The 27,938-nt window shown below is 43.2% G+C and overlaps 1 protein-coding gene across 1 annotated transcript; it reads right to left on the bottom strand.

Annotated features, from left to right (window-relative positions):
* Positions 1-119: 119 nt before the first annotated feature.
* gng12b (guanine nucleotide binding protein (G protein), gamma 12b) lies at positions 120-27,790 on the bottom strand. The gene is made up of 4 exons (XM_030727456.1): positions 27,668-27,790; positions 23,284-23,415; positions 2,098-2,218; positions 120-2,004 (listed from the first exon to the last, which is right to left on the bottom strand). Exons 2-4 carry the CDS (start codon positions 23,409-23,411, stop codon positions 1,879-1,881), a joined length of 375 nt encoding a protein of 124 aa, XP_030583316.1. The 5' UTR covers positions 23,412-23,415; positions 27,668-27,790; the 3' UTR covers positions 120-1,878.
* Positions 27,791-27,938: the final 148 nt, after the last annotated feature.

The following is a 27,938-nucleotide window of genomic DNA, read 5'->3' as shown; positions in this document are numbered from 1 at the left end:
AAACCTACAAAAATATGAACAGAGTAGCTTTGCTTATATAAATGATGCTTTATACCCGAAAATCCAAACACACCCTCATATCAATGTATTTGAATAACTGAACTTGTTTATTTGCATTTATCACATGTAAAAACAGGCGAAGGTTAGAATATGACAGCTGATACCATGTGTGAGAAACCACAGACTGATTGTTTTTCCAATAAAAACATAAATCCATACTGACCAGTAAAAAAAAATCAACCAGATGCATCATGAACACAGCAACACAAAACAGAAAAGAACATTAAACAGTTAGAAGCTAGCACGTCCTCGGGTACCCGGGCACAGTGTTACAGATGTACCCTCTATAACCCTTAACTCACTCTTTATAAATCACAGTTTTAGACAACAGCACTTATCTGACCCAAAGGTCACGAGGTTAACTTCATTATTAAGGCCCTGGCTGGTTAAAGTAGCCGCTCATGTTTTTGCAGCTCACAAATGACATAAAGCTGCAGCTATGAAAACGTGATAACATCAAAGGAAGTTTCAGCTGTAAACATGAAATTCTCCAAACGCATAACAAACAGTCATCTGGTGTTCAGTGAGTTCACAGTGCCTGAAGTGTGCAGGGAAGAGGTCTGCAGACAGGAGCAGAGAGCCCACCTCTGAGGAGTCTCAGTATTTTTATTCTGCAGTAATGGTTAATGTGGCGACTCTGAGCTTTACTCCATCCTCAAAGTACATTTTATATCAGCCCTCACTCGTGTTTCAGAGAGTTATTTATTATTAATGTGAAAAAAGGAGAGATACAGACTAATCTCCTCCACTGTGAGACTCTCAGCTGTTCATCTTATTTTATAGTTTTGCACTGAATGCAACCAAAGATGGTTCATAGTAAAAGCAGCAAGCTTGCAGTAAAACATCAATTCATGCTAAAATCTTGGCACTGCACTCCGAGTGCAACACACAACATGTTAACATATCAACAAACAGAAGAGACTCTAAACAATAGAACCGTTTGTGTTTTTGTTATATGAGGTTGGATATGAGAGATGCATATGAAATAGTATCCCTGTGATCCAAAATCTCAGCCTGCTCTAAGCCTGATTACCTGCGAGGGGCAGCCAATCAGAAGACACTTGGCATAAAGAGATAAGGATGGGAAATAAAACAGCTACTTTCAATCGTATACTGAAGAAAACTCGGGAATATTTTAAATAATAAATCATTAAAAAAAAACTACTGCAGTAGAGTCCAAGAATAAAAATGTGGAGCGGGAAATGATCATAACAGGTTTAAAGATTTTATGATCATTTCCTGTGGTTACCTCTGATCGCCTTTTTATTATCTAACAGGTTTAAAGATTTTAGATAATAAAAAGGCGATCAGAGGTAACGGAGCTCCATTAATCCTGGAAAAGGAGGCGTTACAGTTTGGACAGTTCATCCAACAGGATGTCATCATCTTGTTAATGGTCTCATTCTAAACAGAGAACAAACTGTTTCCTGATGAAAGTAAGGAGTGAAAACTGGAAGCTTAAATCTGATTGGATCAATGATTTGAAGGCGGCTTGTTTATGTGCGCTGTCATAATTACAGTCATCAGCTCTCAGCTCCTTTCAGGCTGAGGTCTGCGGCCTTCCAGATCCTGTCAGATTACAGTGCAGACAAACAAAAGCCTCCTCTTTTAATCATCTTTGTTAGAGCCGCAGCTTTGATCAGAGGCTACAGCTTAAGCCGTCCTTTGGTGCTATTTGACTAACAGACAGCGAGGACTGCCTTCTTTATCAAACGTTATGTTACGTGAAAACGTTACGGGGTGTACTGGCCTTAAGGCGAGTGAACAGAGCTTCTACACATACAAACCAACATCAAAAGCAAGAGTTCAGGTGTCGCTCTACAAAACTGTGCAAGGCTGCTTGTCCTTGAAAGGGTTTTCTGAAGCGGGGATGCCCATTAGCAGCGGGTCATGCTTGGCGTGCTCTCTGCAGTAGCGCATCAGGTCTGATGAAGCCTTGGACACCTGAAAAGAAATCAGTCAGCACAAAGATCTCCTCAAAAAAACCAAAGAGTAGGGCGGTCATGGTGGTGTGAATGAGTGTGACTACAGACGCACCTTTACCCTCTCGATGCTGGCTTCGATCCTCAGCTGCCGCACCGTCCGCCTGGCCTGAGCTATGCTACTGGAGCCCTGCATTTTTGATGACATTGCAGTTTTCAGACAGCTGTGCTTGAACCTGTGTGAGACAAAAAATGACCCTTACTGAATGCACATTAAATTAGTGCAGAGATGCAGCTGGTATTTACATAAAGGAACCCCCCCCCCCCCCCCCCCACACACACACACACACACACACACACACACAGTGTAATTAATCTGCTGATATGATGACTGTTCCTGCAGGATTAAGGAAGTGACACAAAGGCCAAGCTCCTGCTATAACAGCAACAACACAGAATCTGAGTTGATGAACACAAATCTAATTTTCTGGCTCAAAGGGTGTTTGCAGTACCTCCCATATCCCATGTGCACACTGCTTTCTCAAATTCAAATACAATATCCAAGATTAAGTCATTACTGGATTAAAAAAATGAACCATACTAATTAGAGGAACGATGTGAGAGAGAGAGCGGAGCTTTTAAAGTAGAAACTAAGCAGCAGGAATCTGCTTTGGAGTGGTACATAAGAGCACTAAAGTGTATTTGACAAATCATTGAGGCATCCCATCAGTGACATCAGTTGGCTGATTTTCCAGCATCAGTCAGAAGGTTCTTCCTGTAAAGTTAAAATAAAACCGAGGGCCAAACATCAGGGACTGATGGGTGACATCATGGCGGCTACAACCATCTTTGAGATACAGTCTGTAACACTGTGTATGTCTGCAAATGTTACAACAATCCATCTAATATTTGAGATGCTGCAGTCAGTGAGCGGCTGAGCCCCAGACAGCAGAACAGGCTGTAAGAAAAAGGAAATGCTGCACAGCAGGTTTCTGCATTAAAGGCTTTAAATATAAGATGTGGAAGCAGAAAAATCTATAAGTGTGCAACTTCTCAGAAGTGGCAATTGACCTGATCTGGAATTCACTCGATATGCGTAAAAGCTGTGAGCCAATAGATTCCTATTTCTCAACTCTAACTTCCAGAAATACACTGGTTTGCTTTTGCTGACTCATGACGTCATTACTCGTAAGGGAGGCTCCACACTGGCCATTTTCTACATTTAACTCCAGCCAACTGTTCAAAGGGGAAGCAGCCTTTGAGCAAAACCTTGTGTTTCCTTTCTGCTTTCTCCACTAGACCCACACAAAAAACAGAAACAGCTTCTAACGCAAGAGTAACAGGACATCTTGTATTGAGCTCTATAGTAAAAATCACAGTAAATGCACCATTAAGCAATTAGCTTAAAAGAACAGTGTGTGTAACAATTGTTCAGCTGGGATCATTTGCAGCTTTTGTTCCTGGAACAAATGAAGAAAAGCCAGCAGAAAGCAGCTCTGTGGGACTAAGAAAAAGAACCTTTGGCATGTGGTAAATGTTTGCTCTGTGCTCTGGTGCAGGATGTTACGGAGGAGGGGAACATGCTGAAACGGAAGGGAGATGAAACATGGGTAACTGCAGAGCTGACTCCAGAATGGAGACAAGACCATGCATCCCTCTAATCCCCCCACCCAGCCACCCACTCCTTTCCGCTTCCTCCACAGGAAGCAGTATCGCCTGTTACCCTCCAAAGTATAAATGATTAAATATGGGGCGGAGGTGCTAAAAATAGGAGAACACATGGGATGGTAACCGAGGACAGAGAAAGTGTAGCTGCTGTTGCTGAGTGCAATACAGTTTTGGAGGCAGCGTTGCTAAACACTGCATGCTGACATTCAAACCACAATTACTGTCAGGCCTGTGCACAAAGTTCTGCTCCTCTGTACTCATTGTTCCAAGGAAGTTAACACTTCATGTCATGCATCTTTTGTCAACACAGCTGTGCTGGCCAGGCATGAGTAAACTCTGAAAAAGGTTAGAGCTGCGTCACAGCAGGGTTAGGACCGCCCACTAACGTGTGCACGGACACTGTGTGACGCTGGCTGCTGCCGTCCAGCCTCGAGCCGCAGCACTCACTGTATCCAGACCAGAAGCATAAAAGCACTCGGTGACAGTGGATGTTCAGACTGATCGAACCAGCTTTCATCTCACAACACGTGCAAGAAAAATAAATATCTGAGGTATTTAGGGCTTCTTTACCTATCCTGAAATGTCTGACATCATAAAAGCTGCAGCGTCTATGACCTACAATAACTGATTTAAATCAGAAATAATCATTCATTAAAAAATTAAAACCATTTTTACACGAAAATACCAAAAATATTTGACTTTAGAGGAGTTACAGCGAGAGTGAAGATCAGATAAAATATCAATATTAATTATATCACTATGTTTCAACATTAGAAAGGATTAAATGGTTAAAAAAAAACAGTCTAATAAAATCGTTTATGGCAAATAGAGGCAGGAAGTTGACATGGGGTGTTATTCCCATTCATACTGCTATAATAAGCAAACACAGTCGGTTCCTTCTGAAGCGAGCAGCTCATCGTGCATCATAATAACATCAGTGACATGTTGAGTACATTTGGACTGTTGACTGACTGCATCAGGCAGGAGCCTGTTTGGGATTTTAGATAATAAAGCAGATGTACTGACGCTGTGCTCGTTTCCTCCAATAAATCTGGGAACTGATAAAGAACTGAACTGCTGTCAGCCGTGACAGTGAAGCAGGCGGTGGCTTTCGAAAGGTCGGCTCTTCGTCTGTCAGATGACATTCAGGTCGACTCATCAGAAGCTTTTTGCAGTTATTGTTCACTCGTTACAAACGTGGCTCCGCCTCATGTTTCCAGCACACCAGGTGTGCCTACTCAGGAGGCGAGTACCTGAATTTAATCACAACCCCGACTAAAGACAAGCTGCACCGTGTTTCTCAGAGCGATGCTCCACGCTGCACACTGCAGCAGGACAACGAGTCCAAACACACCTCAAAGCTTTGAACACCAAAGAAGTGCGGCTTGTTACCTGACCTCAACCTCAAAGAACATTTATGGGGGTACTTCAAAAGACAGGTATTCCTGACATCTCCAGGAGCTCAGTGGAGCACCGTCAGATCATGCCAGTCCACGTCTCCAACTCAAGTGCACGCTGTTATTAAAGCTAAAGCCAGTCAGTCATTCAATGATATTCTGAAACACTTGTTCATCTTTCAGAGATTCAGCTTCTCACTGAAACACAGCAGAACTTATTTATCCAGAACATTTCTTTCCAGGTGGATTCACAAAGCGTGAGCTCCCACTGAGGTTACAGACACAAACCTACACAGATAACATGAAAATAAGTCAACAGACTGATGTCAGCAAGTGAACAGAGCCAGAAGATCCAGAAGATGCATCTTTTAAAAAAAGTAGAAATAAAAATGAATCATATTTAACAGCAGCCCAGTGAAAAAAATGGTAAAACCTGCCAAACAAAACTAATAAAATCAGATGCAGAAATAAATAAATGAGACTGGGACTAATAAAAAGTGCACCTGAACACAGATTTTTAAATGCTGAGAATGTTGGAGCAGACCTAATGTGGAGGCTAAAAAGTCAAATCCTCAGTATTGGCAGTGACCTGAGAAATAACAGGGCAGCGTCTTCCAGAGGGGTCAAGATGGTTCATTGTCAGCCAGCATGTCCAACAGATACTGAGGTCCAGAGGCATGGAGGGACTCACAAACAAGCATTACAGTTAGAAAACCAACCAAGAGCCAACATAATGACCCCAGTGACTGTGTTAAGGGTCAAAGTGCCTTTTTTTTCCTCAACTAAAACTCTGGAGCTGAAGTTCAGATGCTTTCCTGAAGTTCCTTTGAGCAGCACATCCAGAGAGTAAAAGCATGGCCCTTTTTTCTGCATCCTCCTGCTTGGGATAAAAAGTTCAAAACCTTTGAGATATTTCTTAAATAATCAAATTAATTTTGGCTACGCGGGTGATCTGGCTCTGATGGTGTAAAGCTTTGTAACCTGGAACACTTTCCAGAGAAGTTCATATGAAAATCAAGCTGAAATAACTCGCAATAAAAAAAATATGTAACATCAGTGCAGCTGGGAGGGGTTCCACCAGCAGGCCCAGAGACACGGAGACCACAGAGACCAGATGTGGCACGCCGTCTTCAGCAGTCAGACTGGAGGAGGTGAATGAGTTTACGCACCCTTCCAGCAGGACTGGCTCATCACACACAGACTCTGCTGTGCAACTCCTTTCAAAGGAAGCGTCTGATACAGGGAGGTCCCCCTCCTGGAATGAGCTGGATTCCAAATAATCCCTTATTACGGGTCAGGGTAGTGGCCAGCTTTACAGGAACCTGCTGCTTTTCAGGGGTCATAACAGGCTAATTACTTCTTAATTTAATGCATTTTATCTCCTTAAGATTCTGGCTGTACTGTTTACTAAAGCTTTACAAATGAAAGGAGTATTTTAATATCTTTTGGGGAAAAAACAAACCCCCCCCCCACATAAAATGAATGCACATCAAATATGAAGTCACAGTAAGGAGGCAGCTCGGACCGGCTCACAGCATAAATCCCTTTAACCTGGATTTGCCCAAAGGTCAAAAAAATAACCGAGCTCATTTACCGGGTTTCAAGTTACTTGGCAAGCAAAGAAAAACATTTCCCAAGATGTTGAATTACTTTAATGTTTACTCAGTTAAAACCATCACTGCACAACATGCAACCAGTTCCTACCGTAATGAACACGATGGCATCGTAATGAAAGAAAACATAAAAAATATACTTTCACACTTTTATTTTTGAAACAAATCCTCAATTAAACAGAAACAGGGTGAAAAAAAAAGTGCACTCATTCCAGCAAAACAAACAAACCAGCAGCGAGCATTTATTACTGCGGGCGTGTGACTCTAAGTGCGCGGACTGAGCCTTTAAGATCCCGCCGGCCAAAAGAATGTCTGAGACGCTTTCAGCTGTGGTGCGCCCGTCTGCAGCTAGTGTGCGTGCTTAATGTGTGGCAAATGTAAACATGTGGCACACTGAAAGGACTGATGAAAATGCATTTGAAGTCTTGCAGCAGAGAGCTGGCTTTGATGTGGCTTCAGGGCTTTTGCACAGGTGGGCTCTCACAGTGCCAGCGCAGAGGTCCTGCAGAGTTTATGACAGCAGCTTTTGCCCTTCGGTGTGTAACAGTGCACACAGATCTGCCGCCTGACCAAACACTCTAATGATTTACTGACATGTCATTTACCCGTATGTGTGCTGAGATACTCCTTAGTTATTATTATCAAACCCAAACGAGCTGTAAGACGAAGTGATTGCTTCAAATTAGAAGCAAAATCATTCCAGTAATTAACGGAAGCTCAAACTGATTCCACCTCCATCGATGACCAGTAAGAGGCCAACAGCTGGTGCTGCAAGTGTTTCTAAATGATTCTCTGTATTTAACCCTCTCGAGACTGAAAGAGCAAAATGATATTAGCAAACACATAAGAGCAAGCAGGCCACAAACATGTGAGCACAATATCTAAAACATATGCACCCAAATATCAAAAGGCCAAAAGTTCAACTTCAAATGAACTTTCAGTACAATATTTAGGACCAACCGCACTGACCGGGAGCACCATTTCCTCGATCCTTTAAGGCGCCCTGCAGCACTGGGTGATGGCAGACCGGGGAGAAGGGTCACTGCTGTGAAGTGACATTAGGCCAAAACTCTGTCTGTGCTCACACTTACTGAAGAACTCTGAGTCAAAGTGAAAGTAAAAAGTCAGCGAAAAGAAAAAGGGACCAAAAAAAGCAAACTGCAAAATAAGTTCCTGAAGAGGTGAAATTTCACCTGTACCCCCCGTGCAGGAGCTCCAAGCCCCACAGACTGAGGAGCAATGGAGCAGGATACTGAAGCCTGCTGTTTAGCTGGCTTTAAACCTCTTTGCTGATATTTGTATGTTTCAGGCTAACTGAAGAAGAAGAAGAAGAAGAAGAAACAGCCTTTATTGTCCCACAGAGGGGAAATTTGGGTGTAACAGCAGCCGCAGTTATTATAAATATAAATAAGATATAATAATAAGATATAATAATTCACACTATTAAGAAAAGAATATATATAAAATCAACAAACAATATTAACCTTAATACTACTAATAATAATAACACTATATACAATGTGCATGATGTACCTGTGTGTTGAACCTTAACAGGCCAGACTATTTACAGTATATACAGTATATACAGTAACTGCAGCTCCATGTTTGTATTGCAGTACAGCTCGTTCTCATCCCCAGGCCTTTAGTGCTGTTTTCCCAAAGCAGCTGATATGGCTCCTTTGGGAACAAGGTGTGCTTTGGCTTTTGGACCCTGAGACACTAGATGATGACATTAGTGATATGGGGGTGTATTTTTAAAAACAATCGTTTCCTTACCCTGACAGGGTTTGGGTCGATGCTGAGGACATGCAGTGCTGTGAAAAAGTATTTGCCCCTCCTGTTTTTCTTCTTACAGATCTAAAAATGTAACGCAGCATGCTACGATCTAAAGGAACTCAAGAACAGCTGAGGAACAAAGTCACTGATATCGATCAGTCTGAAAGGGTTACAGAGCCATTTCTAAGGCTTTGGGACTCCAGAGAACCACGGTGAGAGCCACACATGGAGAAAACAGTGGGAACCGTCCCAGGAGCGGCCGGCTACCAAAATTACTCCAAGAGCTCATCGAGGACTCTTCCAGGAGGTCACAGAAGAACCCAGAACAACATCTAAAGAACTGCAGGCCTCACTTGGCTCAGTTAAGGTCAGAGTTCATCATTCAACAATCAGACAGAGACTGGACAAAGATGGCCTCCAAGGAGAAAACCACTGCTGACCAACAAGAACACAAAGGCTCATCTCACATCTGCCAACAAACATCTGGTTGATCCCCAAGACCTCTGGGAAAATATTCTGTGGACTGACGAGACAGAAGCTGAACTTTCTGGAAGGTTTGAGTCCCGTTACATCTGTAGAAACTAACACAGGGTTTCATAAACAGTCAGACATGGTGGTGGGAGTGTGAAGGTCTGGGGCTGCTTTGCTGCCTCAGGGCGACATGCTGGAACTGATGGAACCAGGAATTCTCTACCAGGAAACCCTGAAGGAGAACCCTGAAGCTCACTCAGGTTATGCAGCAACAAAATGAAGGCCGAGTCAAAGCGTGGACTTAAATCTGATTTAAGAAATGGCTGAATTCAAAAGATTCTGGAAAGAAGAAAAATTCCTGCCCAGCGCTGTGAAAGATCCAGATCCAGAAAGGCCTGTTATCACAAATGCTCGATTTCAGTTCTCGCAGCCAAAGCTGGTCCAACCAGTTATTAGGTTTAGGAGAAACAGGAAGGTTAAACAGTTTTTCCCCTTCATAAATGAAATCGTGCTTTAAAAAGTGCATTACACGAATCCCCACCCCACACTAAATTCTCCAAATTAAACATGCAGAGCTGCCCGCTGTGGTGACCCCCTGTGCCAAGGGAGCAGCCCAGAGCAGCTATTTTTGTCTAATTTCAAAATTAGTTTGATGATGGAACATGGAAGTGGGATAAAAGGCAAATAAAAAAGAAACCAGGAATACGTGTTCACAGCTCCGTATCTTTAAATATACCTCACGGAGGTGTTCCTCATCATCTGACTCAGCTGAAGACAGACTACAAACCTGTGTGATTAGTTATCAGCCGCACAGTGTCAGGAGTGTTACGCGTGGGACGCGGAGCACCTCCGTTATCTGTCGGTCACACTGCTGAAGTGTGCTCCACGCTCTGCTCCTGGACCAGGATCTGTGGCTGCCTCCACAATAAGCTCTGAGGCTCATTTGAGGGGCACAGTGACAATGCAGGCAGGCTATCAGTACTGTGCCACACTCACAACGGCTGCTTGTGCATTGTGTGGAACAGAGGCGACTGGGACAGGAGCTTTTACAAGTTTAACTGCGCCCTCATGAGCACTAATCTCAGACAGCCTGACGCTATCAGGGAGCCAGACTGCCCAGTCAGGCATGCAGAGGAAAGAGACAGAGGCCTCCCAATGAGAGACAAACACACAGTGTCTCTGATGAGCGTTGGTGGAGACAAACTGTATGACTAATGCTATAAGATTTCAATGTGTGCAGGAGCATCATCGATTACAAGCTTTGATGGTGACAGACTTTAAAGGCTGTCCAAAAAGCTTTGAAGACCTAACTGTGTGAAACCAGCAGACATGAAAAGAAACACAGAAGGTGTCGGTGTTTGCGCTGCAGATTAAAACACGAGATGAGGGCTCCAAGCTGCTGAGTCACACGAGCTCCTCTCTGTGCTTCACACTTCACTGTGCGGCCATGCCTGAGATCCTGGCATGCAGCACACACGGGTGAGGTCAGCTTTAGGACACATTTTCACTCCAGTTTCCGCCCTTTCTTCCCACCTGGGCCCCATGTGCAGAAAAACAGGTTTCCTTTGAGGGAGCGTGTGCATGTCGGGTCTCACAGCCTGCAGACAGGCACAAACGTTTAAAAGTTCAAAGCTTCGACTAATGTGCTTCTGATTCCATGAGAAATAAGTTCATCTTGGTTCTTTTCATACACACCCTGTGGAGAGGTACAGTGAATGACATCCACGGATTAGGACGCTCTTTGAAGTTCTGGCAACTTGTCTTTCATGTAGTTGGAATTTAGTGAAAGACAAGCAGCTAAAAAGCCTCGAACCAGGTGCTGCTCTCTACTCCGACACTTTATCACGCTTTGCTTCCCTCCCTGCTCTGCTTTGATTGTTTTCCAAAGAAATTACATTTGGCTTTGGGAGATTTTGCTTTTATTTGACAAATACAGAAGAGCAACAGCCCCACAAAAGAGGAACTCCTCCACCATGTCTGCAGCTAAATGTGGACAGCCAGATGCAGCACAACATGCCAGCCAGCAGCTGTTTCTATTAATACATAAATGAATGTGGGTGTGGGTTATCGTGCAAACCTGCTGCATGCAGAACTCACTTTGAACAAGTGTAATAAAAAGAGCTTTGAAGCAACTCTTTTCTTTTTTTGTTGTTTTTGTTGATCTTTCACCCACTTTGACTGAAATACATCAACACCTGTTTGATGGATTCCCATAAAGTTCATCTGAGAAATAACACATATGAATTTCCACTTGTTATAGAGCGCGCACCCCGATCATTTATTCCCACCTATTTATCTAATTTGAAGCTACGAGGCCGCTGTCAGCTGATCCTGAGTAGAGGATTTTTATCATCTTCACTCCAAAGGAAAGCATGCAGAGCATTTGTTGGGCAGCAGTGAAGGTTTTACCACACTGCCAGCCTCCCTGGCACCACCTCATGAAGTCTGCAGGCTTCTCACTAAGCCCGCAGACTTTACATTGTAATGGCGTGAAAATTCCCCCGACTTAAGTATTTATAACTAAAAGAACAAAAACTGACGTCGTTTGCAGTCGGATGTTTTCCATCAGCAGTTTTTTTGGTTATACCACAAGTTACCACTGGAAAAGTGGCAGCAATTTTTTTTTCTTTTTCCAGAGCACACACACAGAGCGCACGCGCACCGTGCACGTGCACAAGGAGCACACGCACACTGTGCACGCGCACTGTGCACATGCACATGGAGCACACACATTAGCATCCTCATCCAGCTAGCCAGGTTTGAATATCTCAGACTTACTCTTCGCTGGGTTTGTGGAGCCGATGAAATTGTGTTAATGAAAATGAAAATCATGAAAATCAGTATGCATCATTTGCTGCAGAAGGCCTTTAATGTTCCAGGTAGAAGGCAGAGTTCCCTTTGGCAAACACGGTGAGCACATAAGGAACGCACCTTTTCTTCCATTATTTGTGTGCTGTTGCACTGAGCGGCGCTTTGCTTTTGTTTGTAATCTGGAGGCCAGAAAGAAAGATCCCCGAAGACACAAAAAACTAAGCAAACATAAGTAAAAGTTAATCTATAAAAAATGAAGTGTGGGTTATTTAATGAGCCTCATCGCGTTAAGAAAGAATGCCATTAAAGCAAACTGACTGAGCGAGGATTCCCATTTAAGCCTTGTGACCATAACTTATTGTCCGTGAGCACCAACAGACCACTTCATGTTTTTAAGAAACAAATGAAGGCCCAGCTTTGCCATTTTAATCATATGTGCAGGTTACTGAAAAGATTAAAATGATTATTTAAGCATTTTGGAAATTAGACCAACCATCTAGCCCCTAAAAAGTTTACTCTACAGGTGGCCACGTGAGAGCATAATGGCAATCAAATATTGAAGTATCACATGTCCTTGTCAGTGTTGGGATCCTGCCTATTGTACTGTAGGTTACAAGCTAATTAATTTAAAAGCATGTTAGGAAAAAGGCTCAGTGTCCTGTAAGCATGAAAGGTCTGGAAATCATCCAGTCTGGGAAGGGGGGGTCTGACGGCTATTTCTGTGTTTATCCAGACTTTATTAGCGTCTCATAGATATAAGAAATCACTAATGAGTCTGTTGTCAACACTATAAATCCTCCAAAGACAAGGATCTGGAGTCTTGGCTCCAGGAAAGAGCCCTCGAGGCACGGCTGAGTGTAACAGTTAATGAACCCTTAGTCAGTCCCGTCTGCTCACCGACAGTCACGCTGCCTGACTTTGACTTATCGCGCTGCACACAGTTTACTCAGAGACAATAGAGCCGCACAAAGGGGTCCATAATCAGACCGCCAAAGACCCGTTTTTGTAAAAAGCTCTGAATGTGATGTACTACACATCTCACACACAGCATGTATCTGTAAATGTGAATATTCTGCATTCAATGGGTCAGGGTGCTATTTCCTGGTGAGTGGGAGACATGAAAGCAGTGGGATTTCTGTGCCACTGATATCACTGCACAAATGCACCAAGCTGTCTCCACCCGATCATGGGAGAAAAACTCCCACCAACAACAACACTAAAAAAACCCCCGCTCTCAGCAACAGACTGCATTCGCTGAAATCCCCAAAGGAAAGAAAAGTGAGCAGGATGGAAGAAAAAAAATAACAGCCCACTCTCTCCCACCAATACTTCCTGCAGCCTGGGGCAGTCCTGGATCTGCACGGGTCTCCCCGACAACTGAGCTTTGTCTAGACAGAAACCAATGCTCCGCTCACCAGATAGGAATTCAGTAAACCCACAGCCCCTCATTCTCGCACCACCTTTAGCTCTCACATGGCACCAACGTACAAGTCACAGCGCTCATTGTTTGAATAATCCAGCATTTACACTCCTAACCGACTGCACCACCCTGTTATTCATGAACAGAAACGAGTGCATTTGGCTCAAAAGGGTTCTTTCTGTGCAGGGAGACCAGCCCGTTTTACTCCCTACTTTGTGGGAAAATAAACAGGGAGCAGAAAATTCCTCTCATTCCACATTAAACTGCAGCATCACATCGGAGAAAGCTTCACATTCAGCTTCAAAAGCAGCAAAAGTGAATGCAGTGAGCTGAATAACATGTCAGTCCCAGTAACCTACAGCCTTATTATTATTTTTCATGCTCTGCTGCCCAAAGATAAACATCAGCAGCTCCTGCTCCCGTCTCACCGATACACATTCAGCTGACACTTCCATGCCATTCCTCCACGGCTACCACACAGAGTGCTCTCACCTTTTCCCCTCTTCTCCACACTCACCCAGCAGACACACACTCACCAGCTTACATGCATGCATGCATGCTTGCTGAGGTTTTTGATGTTCTTTTCTTCAGGGCGGCAGGTTTAAATTTTCTATGTAAATTCTATTATTAAATAAACTTCACAGAGTTTTAAATAAACAGGCAGAACTGCACATAGTTCATTTAAATGGGCAAAAAAATTTAAATAAGAGAATATTGTGGAGCACCATCAAGGTGCAAAACACTCCTGCAAAGAAAAACCAGCTGCACACGAGCATTTCAGCTGGCTTCACTGCGATCCATTATGTCTCCAGCTGTTCTTTGTGCCCAGGTTTGGAGACCTGGCTCTGCTTTCTGCTCTTTGCCACTGAAACACAAAGGAGGAGCTCAAATTCCCCCGGATAGAAAAGGAAGATTTACCTGAAAACAAGAGCTGCTATTTATTTAATGACTTGAGTAAAATTGTATTCACCTGCACTGAAGAAATGAAAACATGATTATTCTGTAACTGGCAGCAGGAACCATGAGCTTCATTCATTAGATCAGCTGCAGTCCTCGCAATTACTTCCAAGGTCAAAAGGACTTTGAAGGCTGGTGAACCACCCCTTTAAACTGGTTCACTTCCTCTTGAGGTTTGGCGTGACATTTGAATGAGACCCCATTTATCCTGGGGACTCAGACGAGGACTCTGAATGTGGTATCGGCGGTGCAGCACTAAAATCTGGGCCTCATACATGTGCAGGTTCAGATCCACCCTGCCTCTTTTGATGCATTCACTGTCACTGTCAGGCATTTAAATAGATTCTTTCAACATACTTTAAGTACTGAGTGAAATTTTAAGCAAAAACTGTATATAGAAGAAGAAGAAGAAGAAGAAACAGCCTTTATTGTCCCACAGAGGGGAAATTTGGGTGTAACAGCAGCCGCAGTTATTATAAATATAAGTAAAAATATAATAATTCACACTATTAAGAAAAGAATATAAATATATATAAAATCAACAAACAAGATTAACCTTAAATAAAATCAACAAACAAGATTAACCTTAAATATATATATATATATATATATATATATAAGATGGACATAACCACGGTGGCATCGTCTATTGGTTGGTTAGTTGTAGTCTTCACACCAGGACCTAACAGCTCATACAGATCTCAGTGAGAAACTGAGGGTAACTGCATGTTCATACGTCAGAAACTTGTTAGTCGATTCAATGCATGCGATTGTAAAGATGCAACGCTGCAGGTTTCCAAGTGTGCGAGAAGCAGCACTTTCCTTTGCAGTGTTAGAAATGTATGTCATGTCTATTTATGATGGACGCAGAGCCTAACAGCACAGCCCAGGGAGCCAAATACATGAACCGCATACAGAATCCAGTCAGTTTTAATAAGAGACCCCATGCAGGGTACCTGCTCTGCTTTAGAAATGCTCCAAACTGTGACATCGGTCATGCACCTGACTGACAGGAGTGATTCAACTTTTTATCTTTAATTACTTAAGTGTGGATTATTTAATGACCTAATTTTTATTCCATTTCCATCTGTAAATTTAAACACTGATTAGACTCTTGCATGGGAACATTGTGTAATATCACACATATCTATTGCATTACATTGTGTTTTGTTGCAAAACCTGTGCGGTAAGTGTCTGACACAACTTTGAGAGTGAGCTCAGCCTCAGACACTGGACCTGCAGACCTGCTCACTTCAGCACAATGCTGCCAGTTATTAGCATGCTACAGTAACTATTCAGCTGGTTACAGCAAAGCTGCATATCAATATCAACAAACACGTTTAGCAAATTCTACTTTTCATAGAGGTTTTTGCAATCAAACCAAATACTTTAATTGAACTTTGAAGCAATTAAAAAAATGATGCATGCTAAATTTAAAAATACATTCTGGTAGGACATAAAATGTTGCATGACAGATTTAATACATGCAAACACGGGACTGGCTGCCACAATAAAACAGGAGTCTGGTTTGTAGAAAAATGAACTTTGTGGGTTTTGTAGAGAAGCAGATGTAATCAGCACATGCCCACTACTGAGAGAAGGTGGTGGTGCTGGGTGATAGTGGGTGATAGGGAGACGGCTTCTGCTGCTTATCATGACGAACAAAAGACGGAGAGGCATAAAAAGAGGGCAGGGATGGGAAAGAAAACACAGCCTCCTGACCTCACAGTAACAGGAATGACTCTCCCACCTCCCTCTTCTCTCTCCCGTGAACTTTGGAGCACCCCTGAGCTGAGTGAGCACTAAACTGCACATAATGAACAGCCATGGGGGAGGCTGAAGACGAGGCTGCAGACGTAAGAGCAGCTAGGGTGGACGCCATGCTCAAGGTGTCCTAATAGGGAAACTCCACAGCTTTTGTCTCATGACACCTGATTGTAAACCTGCAGTCCAAACGCATTACTAATCTGCCCTTTGGCCCAACACGTTATTACCAGAGTTTGCATAGACGGAGCTGAGAGCAGTGAAAGAGGTATTATTAACTAAGAAAGAATCCCAAACATCCATCTCACCCAGCTGCGCACAAGGGTCATCATTGTTTAATCTGTCCATTTAGACCTTAAACTTTCACACTTTAGTCATAAATATTTTTACATTTACTGCTGCAGATTACAGAGATGTTTGTTTGTCCTGCAGAGTCTCAGCTGAACATGAAGCTGAGCTGTTTAATGCACTATTTTACTTTTACTGCCATAAAGCTTTTAAGTTTGTCCACAATTTATTTAGCTGTTTTTGTTCTCTGTCAGCTTACAAAAGGAAATATGTGTCATTTTACCTGCACCAGGTGTTTACCAGTTACATGCATGATTGTTACAGCTAAGCAGCTAATCTAAAATGAAGATAAAAGCATGTCTTAAATCTTTGGCTGAGCAAAGGACAGAGAAGCCTTCAGAGTCTGCAGAACAACTCAGCTCTCACCTTCACGTGGACTCTACCATAAAAGACGGCATTACTGCAGAGTAATTAAACAATAACCATTAAGTATACTGTAATTCAAGTTCTGTAAGACTTCTGCACCTCCTCTTGACTCCATTTTCAAGATAGAAACAATAAAGCCTGCACAATCAGAGCTCTTACCAAATAGATACATTTCTGTTGGCTGGTCTAAAAATGCAGGTGCAGGTCCCTTTAGATGGTGCAAAGCCTAATTTAATGGCAGAAAAGCTGCTGTATTCTAACACTGGCAACATCTAACTACACAGCAAAGCAACACAAACAGCAAGTTGAAGCAAATAAAATGTAACAATATTGCCAAAAGTAGCTTCTCACTCTAACATCACACTATAAGTAGGTGGCCCTGTAAGAGCCACTTATATAATCTGGGGTTACAGTATGTAAATAAAGATTCTTCTTCTTAACAGGCAACCTGCCAACTCTGCGTTCCTGAAAACATTGCTTAGGTTGTGAAGAAGATCTTCCCTGCAGGCACCCTGCTAAGCTGCATGTTGCTAACAGTTTAGCCTCCTGATAACTGCACCTAATGTGTCACGGCTACAGCTGTGGCTAATTCAGTTTAGGTTTGCAAACTGTACAGGTGTATCACAGTGGGATCACAGTCACTACTGGGATGTTTTAAATGAGTGACCTGTAAGCGATGTGGGGGCTCAGGAGGGGAGGGAGAGCTGCAGGAGGAAGACTGCACTGTCAATATGTCTTATTTAACAGATCAATTTTATTTATATAGCACCAAACCATTTGGCAATATATAAATAAAATTGAATTGAAATCACAACAAACAGTGGCCTCAAGGCGCTTTAAAGACCCTACAATAAAGAAAACAGTCAAACGACCCCCTATGAGCAGCACTTGGTGACAGTGGGAAGGAAAAACTCCCTTTAACAGGAAGAAACCTCCATCAGAACCAGGCTCAGGGAGGGGGGGTCATCTGCTGAGGGGGGGGGAGACAGAGATTAATAATAACTAATGATTAAATGCAGAGTGGGGTATAAACAGAGTGAATAGAAACACTCAGTGCATCATGGGAACCCCCCAGCAGCCTAGGCCTATAGCAGCATATCTAAGGGATGGTTCAGGGTCACCTGATCCAGCCCTAACTATAAGCTTGATCATAAAGGAAAGTTTTAAGCCTAATCTTAAAAATAGAGAGGGTGTCTGTCTCCTGAATCCAAGCTGGGAGCTGGTTCCACAGAAGAGGGGCCTGAAAGCTGAAGGCTCTGCCTCCCATTCTACTCTTAAGTATCCGAGGAACCACAAGTAAGCCAGCAGATTTCTATGCACTGCAGCTTTAACAAGGTTAAACTAACTGTGCTCTAGTCATGCACGCCCACGAGCATGTTTGGCTCATGTCTAAAGCATGCTCAGCAGCAGGTCAGTGACTGTCAGTGATGCTGCCTGATGCCAGTCAATGCAGTTAAAATGTGAATAAACAGGAATTACTGCCTCCACCAACCAGTCAAGCTGCAGTTCACATTTTTCCCCTTTAGTTCCTGATTTAGTTCCTTTAGTTCCTGAACAACGGACAGAAAAGTGTGGCATGCAAGCGGTTATCGTGTCACGGTGAAGTTGACTTTTTGCATATAAAATTTCATCACTTTATTATTTTATCCTTATTTGTGTCAGGTTAAAGTGACCTCTCAGCAGCTTCCGAGTCGGCTGGTCTGCCACGTGTTCTGACCTGCTGTGTCGCTGCGGAGAGGCGAAGCACAGCTGCTTTCTGCTGAGAACGGGAGCAGAACAATAAAAGTTAAACAGAGCATTTTTGAATAATCTCTTAGCAGTTAATCATTTACATTAGTGAGAGCATTTATGCCGTCGTGAGGTCACAGAGACCCAGCCAAGTCTGTGCTTTCAAATCTGTAGTTTCATGAAATGCCAACCTGCTCATTATCCAAAATAAGCCATTCATCTCCCCAAGGCATTACCTCAGTCTGTCTACATGCCCTACGTGATATATATTCAAAGCCAGTCTATAGCGCAGAGAGTTCAGATGATGACTGAGCCTTTTTCAGTCATGCATTTTGGAGCATTATAATGCTGTATTCATTCAAAGCGCCCACCAGGATCTCACAGGGAAAGTATGTGCGCGCCAGTTGGAGCGGTTTGTTTTGAGAACAGTGCAACTCCAATGGAACGCGGCTGCAGCGCCGAGCCGCATACCACCCTGTTTCATCCCTAATGAACGTCAATCAAAGGCACATTTTTACAGCAGCACAGACCACCAAGTGTATACTCGCAAGGCAATGCAATTAAAAGCAACTTATTTCTGGACTGGAAAATATTTCCCTGTGCCACTGTCTGCTGGAGGAAAATGTTTCAGAAAAAATCAAAGCAGGAAAGAGTGGCTTGTACAAAAGAATCCCAGGCATGTAACCAGTGGCTGGGTGAATTTTCTGGGCAGGATGACATCCCGACGGCTGCTTGGTCTCCCTCTCTTAACTGGCAGATCCTTATGTTTGTTAACTGGATGCCAACACGCCCCGAACGGCTCCAGCAGCAAAGATCGGGGTGGCTGGAACTCTTGCCTGGCAGACACGTGGCACAGGAGCATCTCAAAGTGGACACCACAGCACAGGAACAGATAAAACAAGCTGTGTGCACTGTTTATTGTTGAGGCCCTTCAGCCATGATTAGAGGGTTTTAAACGGGACACATCTGTTGCTGTGTAGCAGCACTTTCTAACACTTTCTGCACAGCACGCACAATGACAGATACGTCTGAAAATAAGCTGCTCTGGTGCTCCGTCCCTACAAGAGAAGCATTCTGGTGCAATAATGAACTGAAAGTCATCCATGTTTGGGCTGAACTATGGCTGGAGTGGACAGTTACTGCAGATGCATGCTCAAAATAAGCAGGAACACGGGCCTGAAGCATAAAAAATATCCTTTAGGTTTATATATAAACAGAGCTGATCTGCAGCCTGTGTAGATATCTGCATGCATAGATGAATGAGGATCATTACTACATCATCAGATATGCAGGAAAGGAACAGAATGCTTCCTGTGTGGGCACAGCTTAAGAGTCTACTGCTGACTAATACCTCCATGAGGCTGTATACAGTCGAGCTTTGGGGTAATTACTAAAATCAGCATGCTAACATACCCACAGGGACAGGCCAGATGCTATAGTGTTTACCATTTTAACCATTTCATTTCAATGTAACATCATCCTAAAATCTGCAAATGATTTACAGTAATTTTGACAAGAGGAGGGAACATGGGGTCATCTTTCAGTTCATCTTTAGGCAACAATTCTCTGCAGCAGATGTGAGAGTGTGTGCAGGTTTGTTCAGCAGAGCGTCTCCTCTTTTTCAACTGTTGCAGAAATTTCTCTGAAACTAATCTGGAAATCTTTATGCTCACGCTATGAGGTTTCATACAGGTGCCTGCACACCTTGTGAGCTATGGGTAAGGATGGCAACAGAAAGCATAAAGTGCCTGCAACAGTTACTTCTTCCTAGTCTAAAATTGATGCAATAAGGGTTTGAATATTACCCACAATGCAACTTTACTAATTTTTCAGGCCTGCCAGTGTAGCCAGGATAGCTGGACAGCAGTAACAGGTAAAAACTGTTCCAGTCTGTGTTCATGCATCCAAATAAAATTTTTAATAAAGCCAATAAAAAGCTAAATCAGTGTCAGACAACGGACAATGGTGGGAAGACTAAAATCCACACAGACTGTTACTTGTGCCTTTTCTATAAAGTCTACACATTATTACTCTGCATATTCACAATTCTGCAAGCAGAATCTGTTTTTAGAGAAAGTATGTGAAGATGCTACTGCTGTCTCTCCTGACAAGCATCATAATATTCAGATTTTTGTCCCCCTGGAGCCACAAACTGCTTGTTAAACTTTTTTTTTTTTTTTTTTTACATATGCAGCCTTTGACGTGCAAATTCTTCCTTTAACAGCAACAGAGCATCCTGATGTCACTAGTTTATCCTCTCAGGACCACGCATGCATGTCTGGGTGAAATTTCACATCATCCAGAACGTGGACAAACTTTGCCATCGCTCGAGATTAAAAACAGTGGATATAAGTAATACTTGCAGTTCCCTTCACAGATGGGGAGATGCTGGCACCTGGCAGGCAGCTGGGTAAAAATTCTATTGATGGAAACCGGATCTGCAGTGACCCAGTTGTTGACTAGGCCGATATGTGAGCAACAAGAGGGAGGTACTGTAATTAGACATCTGAAACTGCAGCAATAATTCATTTGTGGCTTTATGTCTGCATAATGATGGGTACAGCGAACATTCGGTTTTTGTCCCACAAAGTGTGCCATGGGAAAAGTTCCCGTGCTAATAATAAGGCACATAATAGATTTATAGTAATAATCTAAGGCATATGTTTCCCATTGAAAAGAGTTTACAGGTAAAGCAGAATCCAGCGGCTGAAGGAGCCCCAGCTGCACAATTCTGAGACTTTATGTTCTCGCACTTAAAAACGTGAAGAATCTGTGCCACTTCAAAGCCAACATGTGTCTCCATCATAGCAGATAGGACCGATAATCTCAAGTGGCATCTGCAAGCCTTCAGGGCAATCAGAGGCCACCCAGTGAATGCCAGTCCTGGTTAGAGGTACATAAATAACATTAGAACCTAAATCTCTGCTAGTCTATGATTTATTTCTTACAGGAAATGCAGACGACACCGCAGGTCCTGGAAGCAGAGGAACAGTGCAAAGAAAAAAGGCATTTAATGCATTCACTTCAAACAGGTTTTCCCTGCACAACCCAGAGTATGGCATGTGTGACATGAGACAAAAAAACTCTGCTTCAAAGCAAAGTACAAAATAAGTGCTGCCCGGCATCAGAGCTGCTGAGCAAATGAGTGTTACCCAAACTACTTCCTGCAGAGGGACCGGCCGCTCCCGCCTCAGCCCATTGCTAACTAGCACGAGGAGGAGAGTGTGTGCGTGTACAGTGAGTGATCATGGAGTGAGACGGAGATTCGAAGGGAGGGGTGGTGGCTGTTGTTCAGGAAGCAGTGTAGCAGAGCAGAAGGAAGGAAGATGCCCATATATGAGCAGACGCTTCTGAAACAGGACAAGACTGAAGTGGCCGGGGATCTCCCGTGGGTGAACAAATAATTAAGTAACTGTGAAAAACCTCCTCCTACGTGGATAAAAACACACCCTGGCACTCAGAAGCCACCAAGCCCAAACTTTCATGCATACTGACACTTGCACAGTGAACTGTTGTGTTCAGTTATGATCCCACATCAAACCTATTCTGTAAGAAAAAAAAAGGTGATTGAAGCCATTAATGATGAACCAAGATAGTCCCACCAAACACACGCTACAAGGCTCCTGTTAACACTAAGGACAGACTGTAGACCGAGGCCCTGCAGCCAGTCAGCAGCACGCCTGCACACAGGAAAAAAAGAGCCTTTGTTTAACACCTGCACGTAGCCTGAGTCACTGTTTTCACTGCTATACTTAAGTAAAGTTAAGCTGCATGCACTCAGAAATGTTCAAAAAATTATTTCTTTGGACCTAAAATTGATTTTAAACGTTTTATTTCCTGCTCCAGGAAACTCATTTACATTCTGCACAGCCTAAATTTCCCTCTCTGACCCCAGGTTCCCCTACAGGAAAAAGAGTTTGTGTTTAATCCTACAAAACATGGAAAATATCACCTCCATGTGCTATTAACATATGACGGTGATGGTTAATAGCAGTGATGGGTCACTATGCTACATGGCTGTTATTCACAGGAAAATCCCAACACAGCTGCAGAACATGAGCAGTTTTTATAAGTCCTACAATGAGGCGACTCTCTGAGTAACAGTGTTTCCAAAGAGGAACAAAGAAAGGTTTTTACAGCAGTTACTGATTCACTCCTTCAGTGTGCTACAGCAAATGAAGGGGCTCGCTCACAGCTGACATGCAAACTAACAGACTGTACAATACTGCCACCATGTGGCCAGTTTGAGTCTGCCTGAATTATTTGTCACTCTAAAAACTCCAGAGCTTCATTATCAAGTCAAAATATGAGTTTTCTTTAAAGGAAAGATTCAGATACAACTGTCTATCAGAAGGTATCCACATATCATTGCTCAGATTGACTCTGACTGGCAAAGCTGTAGTTTACAGATATTTGCTTAGAACATTTTGCTTTTATTATATTTCATGAGTGCATATTTCCAGGGAGACAAAAGCATTAAATCAAATAAGTATCTAGTACAAATAATTACAGGTAATTAAATGTCAGCTAGCATGCATGTTTTCACTGTCTTTGTTCATTTAGTCAGAGCAGGTTGCAAAAAAGGAGGAAATGTTGATGTCATATAAATGATTTAAGCACTGAATTATTACTTGGAGCAGAACTTTGCTCCTTTTATGGACCTGCAAATGTTTGCCTGATGTGCAGAGACTCTCTCTCTAAACCTAAATGCAGAGCCCCTCAGAAAATAGACCCTTTAGGTCCACAGAGTGAGTTCATGTTAAAGGAGTTATCCAGTATAAAGCTGGATGCTTGTAAAGGGAAAACAAAAAAATAAGTCAGCCCAGAGAGTTTGAGAGTATCACAGACAGTGTAAACACCTGTTTCTAAACACAGGGGGGCAGCACCTTACACATTAAGTCTTAAGATATGAAATACTTAAACTGGCTGAGCCTGATTAATAATGTATAGGCTGGTGAAACAATGTTTGCAACCTGACTCACCTTGCAGTTACAGTAAAGGCAACAGTTGCTTCAAAGACAGGAGGCAGCCTGGGAACAAGGACACAGACCTGTGTGGGAAATGTTCTCGAGGAGCAGCTGTTTGGTGTTTCCGTGTGCGTGGCCAGCATAAACCTGGAAAGAAAAGTTTTTTTAAAATATGATATTAAAAAATTAGCAGTGAGAGGAAAAATAAACCACTGAAAGAGTAAAGTTTGTCAGTGTTTCCAGAAGAGGGCAAACAGAGCTGTGAGCTCCCACAGAGTATCACACTGGGTTCCACATCATTTAGAGCACATTATGAAGCACTGGTAGATAAATCTGTGCTGGGTGAGGTTCACTCAACCCTCTGCTCCACTTACATTCATTACAACATTCCAGTGAGACCAGTTAGAGGGCCAGTCCTCTGGTGTGGGAACTGTGTCTGGATGGTATGTCCCAGCAGCAGCGAGGATGAAGGGTTGTTTTAATGTTCACCATGATTAATAAACTATTTTTAGGCTTTTAGGGGCAGAAAACTGTCTGTTAAATATCTTAATGCAGTTTACTGTACTGTCCAGCATTCATGGACAGTGGTGAACAGAAGTCCATCTTTATGATCAGTATATAAATAATAACCTGAACTGATGGGAACTAACTGCCCTAATTAAATATAATCATTTGTGTGCTGCACATGCAGGAACACATAACCCACATTTACCCCTCAGGTAGCACCGAGGCAGAGGCAGCAGTCGCTGTTATACTTTCTCACTCTGAGTGATTTAATTCATTCATGTGTTTCTGTCACACGTACAGCTTCATACTGAAGGTGCTGTCCAATCAGGGACACATTTACAGTAGTCACACATGTTCAGCCTGAATCAAGGCACAAACAGATAAAGTGTTACATATACATCAGCACACAGCTTATGTACTGAACCAGCGATGGGAGCAGACAGTTAAATTCAATTAGCTTTATTAGCAGAGTTAGCTCCTGATGCTGCACAGACGCACCGAGGAGACCTGGAGTTGGTTTCTGTAATTGTGTCAGCTGAGCTGTAGATCATGTGGGACCGCACAATGAAGCACGAGTTTATAAATAACCCGCTGCAGCAAGATGACAATTCCCAAAATGTCACTGAGATCAGACACAGGGTGACAGTAAGGAGTGACCTGGGGGGGGGCAGGATATCCTGCCACGGGGAGGAGACGATCAACAGTGAGGCTGCAGTTTCTGCTGAAAAAGGAGTTCACAGCAGAAGTTCTGTGGAAATGATTTTGAAACTCAGAGTCTTTGATGAGGAAACAATCAAACTTCAGTGTTCAAAGATGCTAATATCTGAGAACCAACCAAGTAAGAGACAAAGTTAGAGACCTGAGACCACGTTGGTTTAGATCAAGCAGCAAGCTTTACGACTGACAAAACACACACACACACAAAAACACACACACACAGAGCTAACACTGAGGTTTCAGAGTCCAGAAATCGACAGGTGACATCAGGATGGCTACATCCATCTTTCACACTGTGCCTCATGTACAGATAGTGACGCAGCAGTTATAGTTAAATACTGGACCCGAGTGTTGTGCATGTATCTCAGCCTGAAATGTCTCCTTACGGGGACCTCGTTTCAAAACAAAACCATGAACTGCTCTGCAAACACTGTGAGGAAGAAAAGATGCAAACCCAGCTGACATCTTTGTTCATTTGTCTGAATAGTGGAATACAGCCTCAGAGAAGTCATGTTTGTGAAGGTTTAAAGAAGGAAAAAAAGGAAGCGTTACATTTCAAGAGGCTTTTCACAGCGTTGATGAACACCTCCAACGATGAAACTGACAGGAAAACATCTCAGATCTGTTTGCATCTAACTGATGTTTGCTGACATCCTGTGGAAACAGCTGCTGTATGAACAATGTTCTTCTGATGAATAGATTAGGAACTACATTGGTTTTCTTGCATAAGAACACAATATTACATTATTATTATTAACAAAAGCCCTGCCCTAAACCAGTCATTTTAATAGAACAGCTCACTCCCTGGTGGCCACCACATAATGTTCAGAAATGCTGCATCCTGCATGGAGACAGAGGGAGGGTCAACACTGTGATTACAGGGCTTTAAAACTGGAGAGTATCCCTGAGGCAAAGCCATCGGGGCCCACTGTGAAAGCCTTTCATCACTTGCTGATAAGCAGCTAATGCTTTGTACAATAAGCAGCTCTCTTACATGTGACATATTCTCCTCAGTGAGCGTATAATACCTTCATCTCTGCGACACGCTCGAGCGAGGAGGCGGAGAGCGCGGACACACGTCAAAGCAGGAGGACATTTTTCACACGTTGCTGTGGACGAACAGCCCGGGCGTGCTGGCGGCAGCTGAGCTGACTGGAAGCTTTCTGAAGGGCTTTGTGACCAGAGCCGTGACGCACACACGAGTTCCCCAGAGGCTGAGCGTGGAATTTGAGTCGAGGGATAGATGGGGAGGGGGGGGGGCTTCTCACGAGATTAAACCACACTAAGGTCTGCAGCAGTAAGCGTGGAGTAACCAGGCAACATGGCCAAACCCACGTCAGCACCACAAAGGCACTCAGGTGGACTCACTGCACTGCCAGAGGCCACGACGCGATGATTCTCCTAATAGATGAAAATCATTTTGCATGCACGCTCTCCACAAACATGCTCACAGATGCAGCACAATCACAGTCATACCAACAACATCTCACAGAAAGGTCATCAAAGCATCCAACAAGCAGCAGAACGCACATCGAGGCCCAAACGTGTCATTCCCTGAACGCGCGTCGCTCTCACAGCTCAAAGAAAACACGCAGTTCTTATAAAGTATGCAAACAATATAATGTTGCCTCAGGCCTGGTTTCATTTTCTTTGACGAGAATGATCTTGGTTTAAATTTTGACAGTTTTAGGCTGGATTATTCACAGAAAACTGCTTACATTTTATCTTATATTTGGATATGTTTTACTTTCCTGTTAAACTGCAACGACCAGATGAGAAAACGATCAGCTGAATGTCAGCCTCGATGGAAACCCACTTGGGTTATCACTCACACTGAAACACTGCTGGATGCTGCAGGTGGATTTCCAGCCACTCCAAATCCTGCTCAGTCTGTTTTTAAAGGCAGCCTCAGCAGCACCTGTGCTCATATCAGCTCCACTTACTCTAAATAAAAGCTATTAGTTCACAAGCAGAGGCTAGTTTGGATCATTTTTTGTGGTAACTGAGGATGGAAATCCAGAAGTGGTTCCAAATGAGCCGATCCTGGGAAATACAGGTTTATTATTTTCTTTTATCAGCACTGCCATCTTTTTTAGTTGTTGCGATTCTTTGTCTTTGACTCCGTTTCTACAGCGTTCAGATACCAAAAAACTGCAGGCTTCATCTTCCCCACACAGAAAACTGGTCAGGAATCAATAAGACACTGATACAGAATCAATAAAATCCTGTTAGGATCCATCCAAAGTAATAATGTAAATTTCAAAACGGTTTTGTTGTAATTCCACACAAGGAAATGAAAAATCCTCCACTTAAAGTCGGATCTGTTTAACATAAAAAGATCAAATCCGTGGTTAAAAATTCTCCTCCCTCATACAAAAATCAGCAATCAATATGATTTTTTAAATGTATTTTCCCCCCAGAGACAACATGCCTCCAACATCACTAAAGTCCAAGTGTAGACTTGAATCAGCCCCTCGGGCTGCTGCACGTCTTAAATTCAGACCTCAGCTGAGGACGCTGAGCAGAAGCTGAAAACAGGCTTCTGTTGTCGAGCTGAGAAAGAACAGGGCTCTGAAGGTCAAACATGAAGAGCAGAAACATTTAGAAACACGTTTTTGAGTAGAAGAGTTTCGGCCTTTAATGCAGACTTTGTTCCTGCTCATGTGAAAGTTTGCTGCAGATCTAGAAAAGCACAGTAAGGCCATCCATCCTCATTTTCTCCCTCTGACCCTGATACAGTAATCTACAGTATGATAACTTTCCATAACACAGCTCAGGTGTTCTCATACTCTTTCTTGTAATACTGGTGCTGCAGGGTGGCTTTCCGAGAACTGTAGTATCCCATCATACTCGTAGCTCTCTCAGATACTTTCCCGGAGATGTTCCCAGCACGCTTTTTCTCAGAATATATCGCCATAATCTCACTGTTTTCTCCTCTTTAAAGGATTCAAACTGCTGATTTAAACACCTGTTTACCGACCGTGTATTTACACACTAAACTCTGCCCACATTTAAAGCTGCCAAGTGTTCTTTCCCAGCCTCTCGCCTCCTGTTTGCAGCGGTCACGGCTCAGGTTAATGGCCTGGAAGTCCCAGTTACCATCTGGCGTTAGCAGCAATGTGGACAGAGCAGAACGAACAAAGGTTATTCATGTCATCTCTCTGCTGACACTCACCTGGCCTCGGGTCTGAAACGCTGCTTCTTTGTTTTTGTTTGTTTCTTTCTTCAAAGTCAATAATCCCACGCGCAGACTCAGTACAAAAAGTTTCAGCCCGGATTATAGAAACGTCCAGCCGCGCGCAGCTGAAGCGCACTGAGGGAGACGCGCTCAGTCATCTGCTGTTGGGCCCGCTGGGCAGGTCTGCGCGCCGCTTCCCGACGTTGGACAAGGCAACAGCGCCTCCTGTCGGCGGCTCTAGTGACCTTTCCTAAATGACATCATACTG

Source organism: Archocentrus centrarchus, chromosome 4 (genome assembly GCF_007364275.1).
Source record: "Archocentrus centrarchus isolate MPI-CPG fArcCen1 chromosome 4, fArcCen1, whole genome shotgun sequence".
NCBI classification, from domain to species: Eukaryota; Metazoa; Chordata; class Actinopteri; order Cichliformes; family Cichlidae; genus Archocentrus; species Archocentrus centrarchus.
The sequence above is the reverse complement of the archived record's forward strand: the minus strand, read 5'-3'. Positions and strand labels throughout refer to the sequence as shown.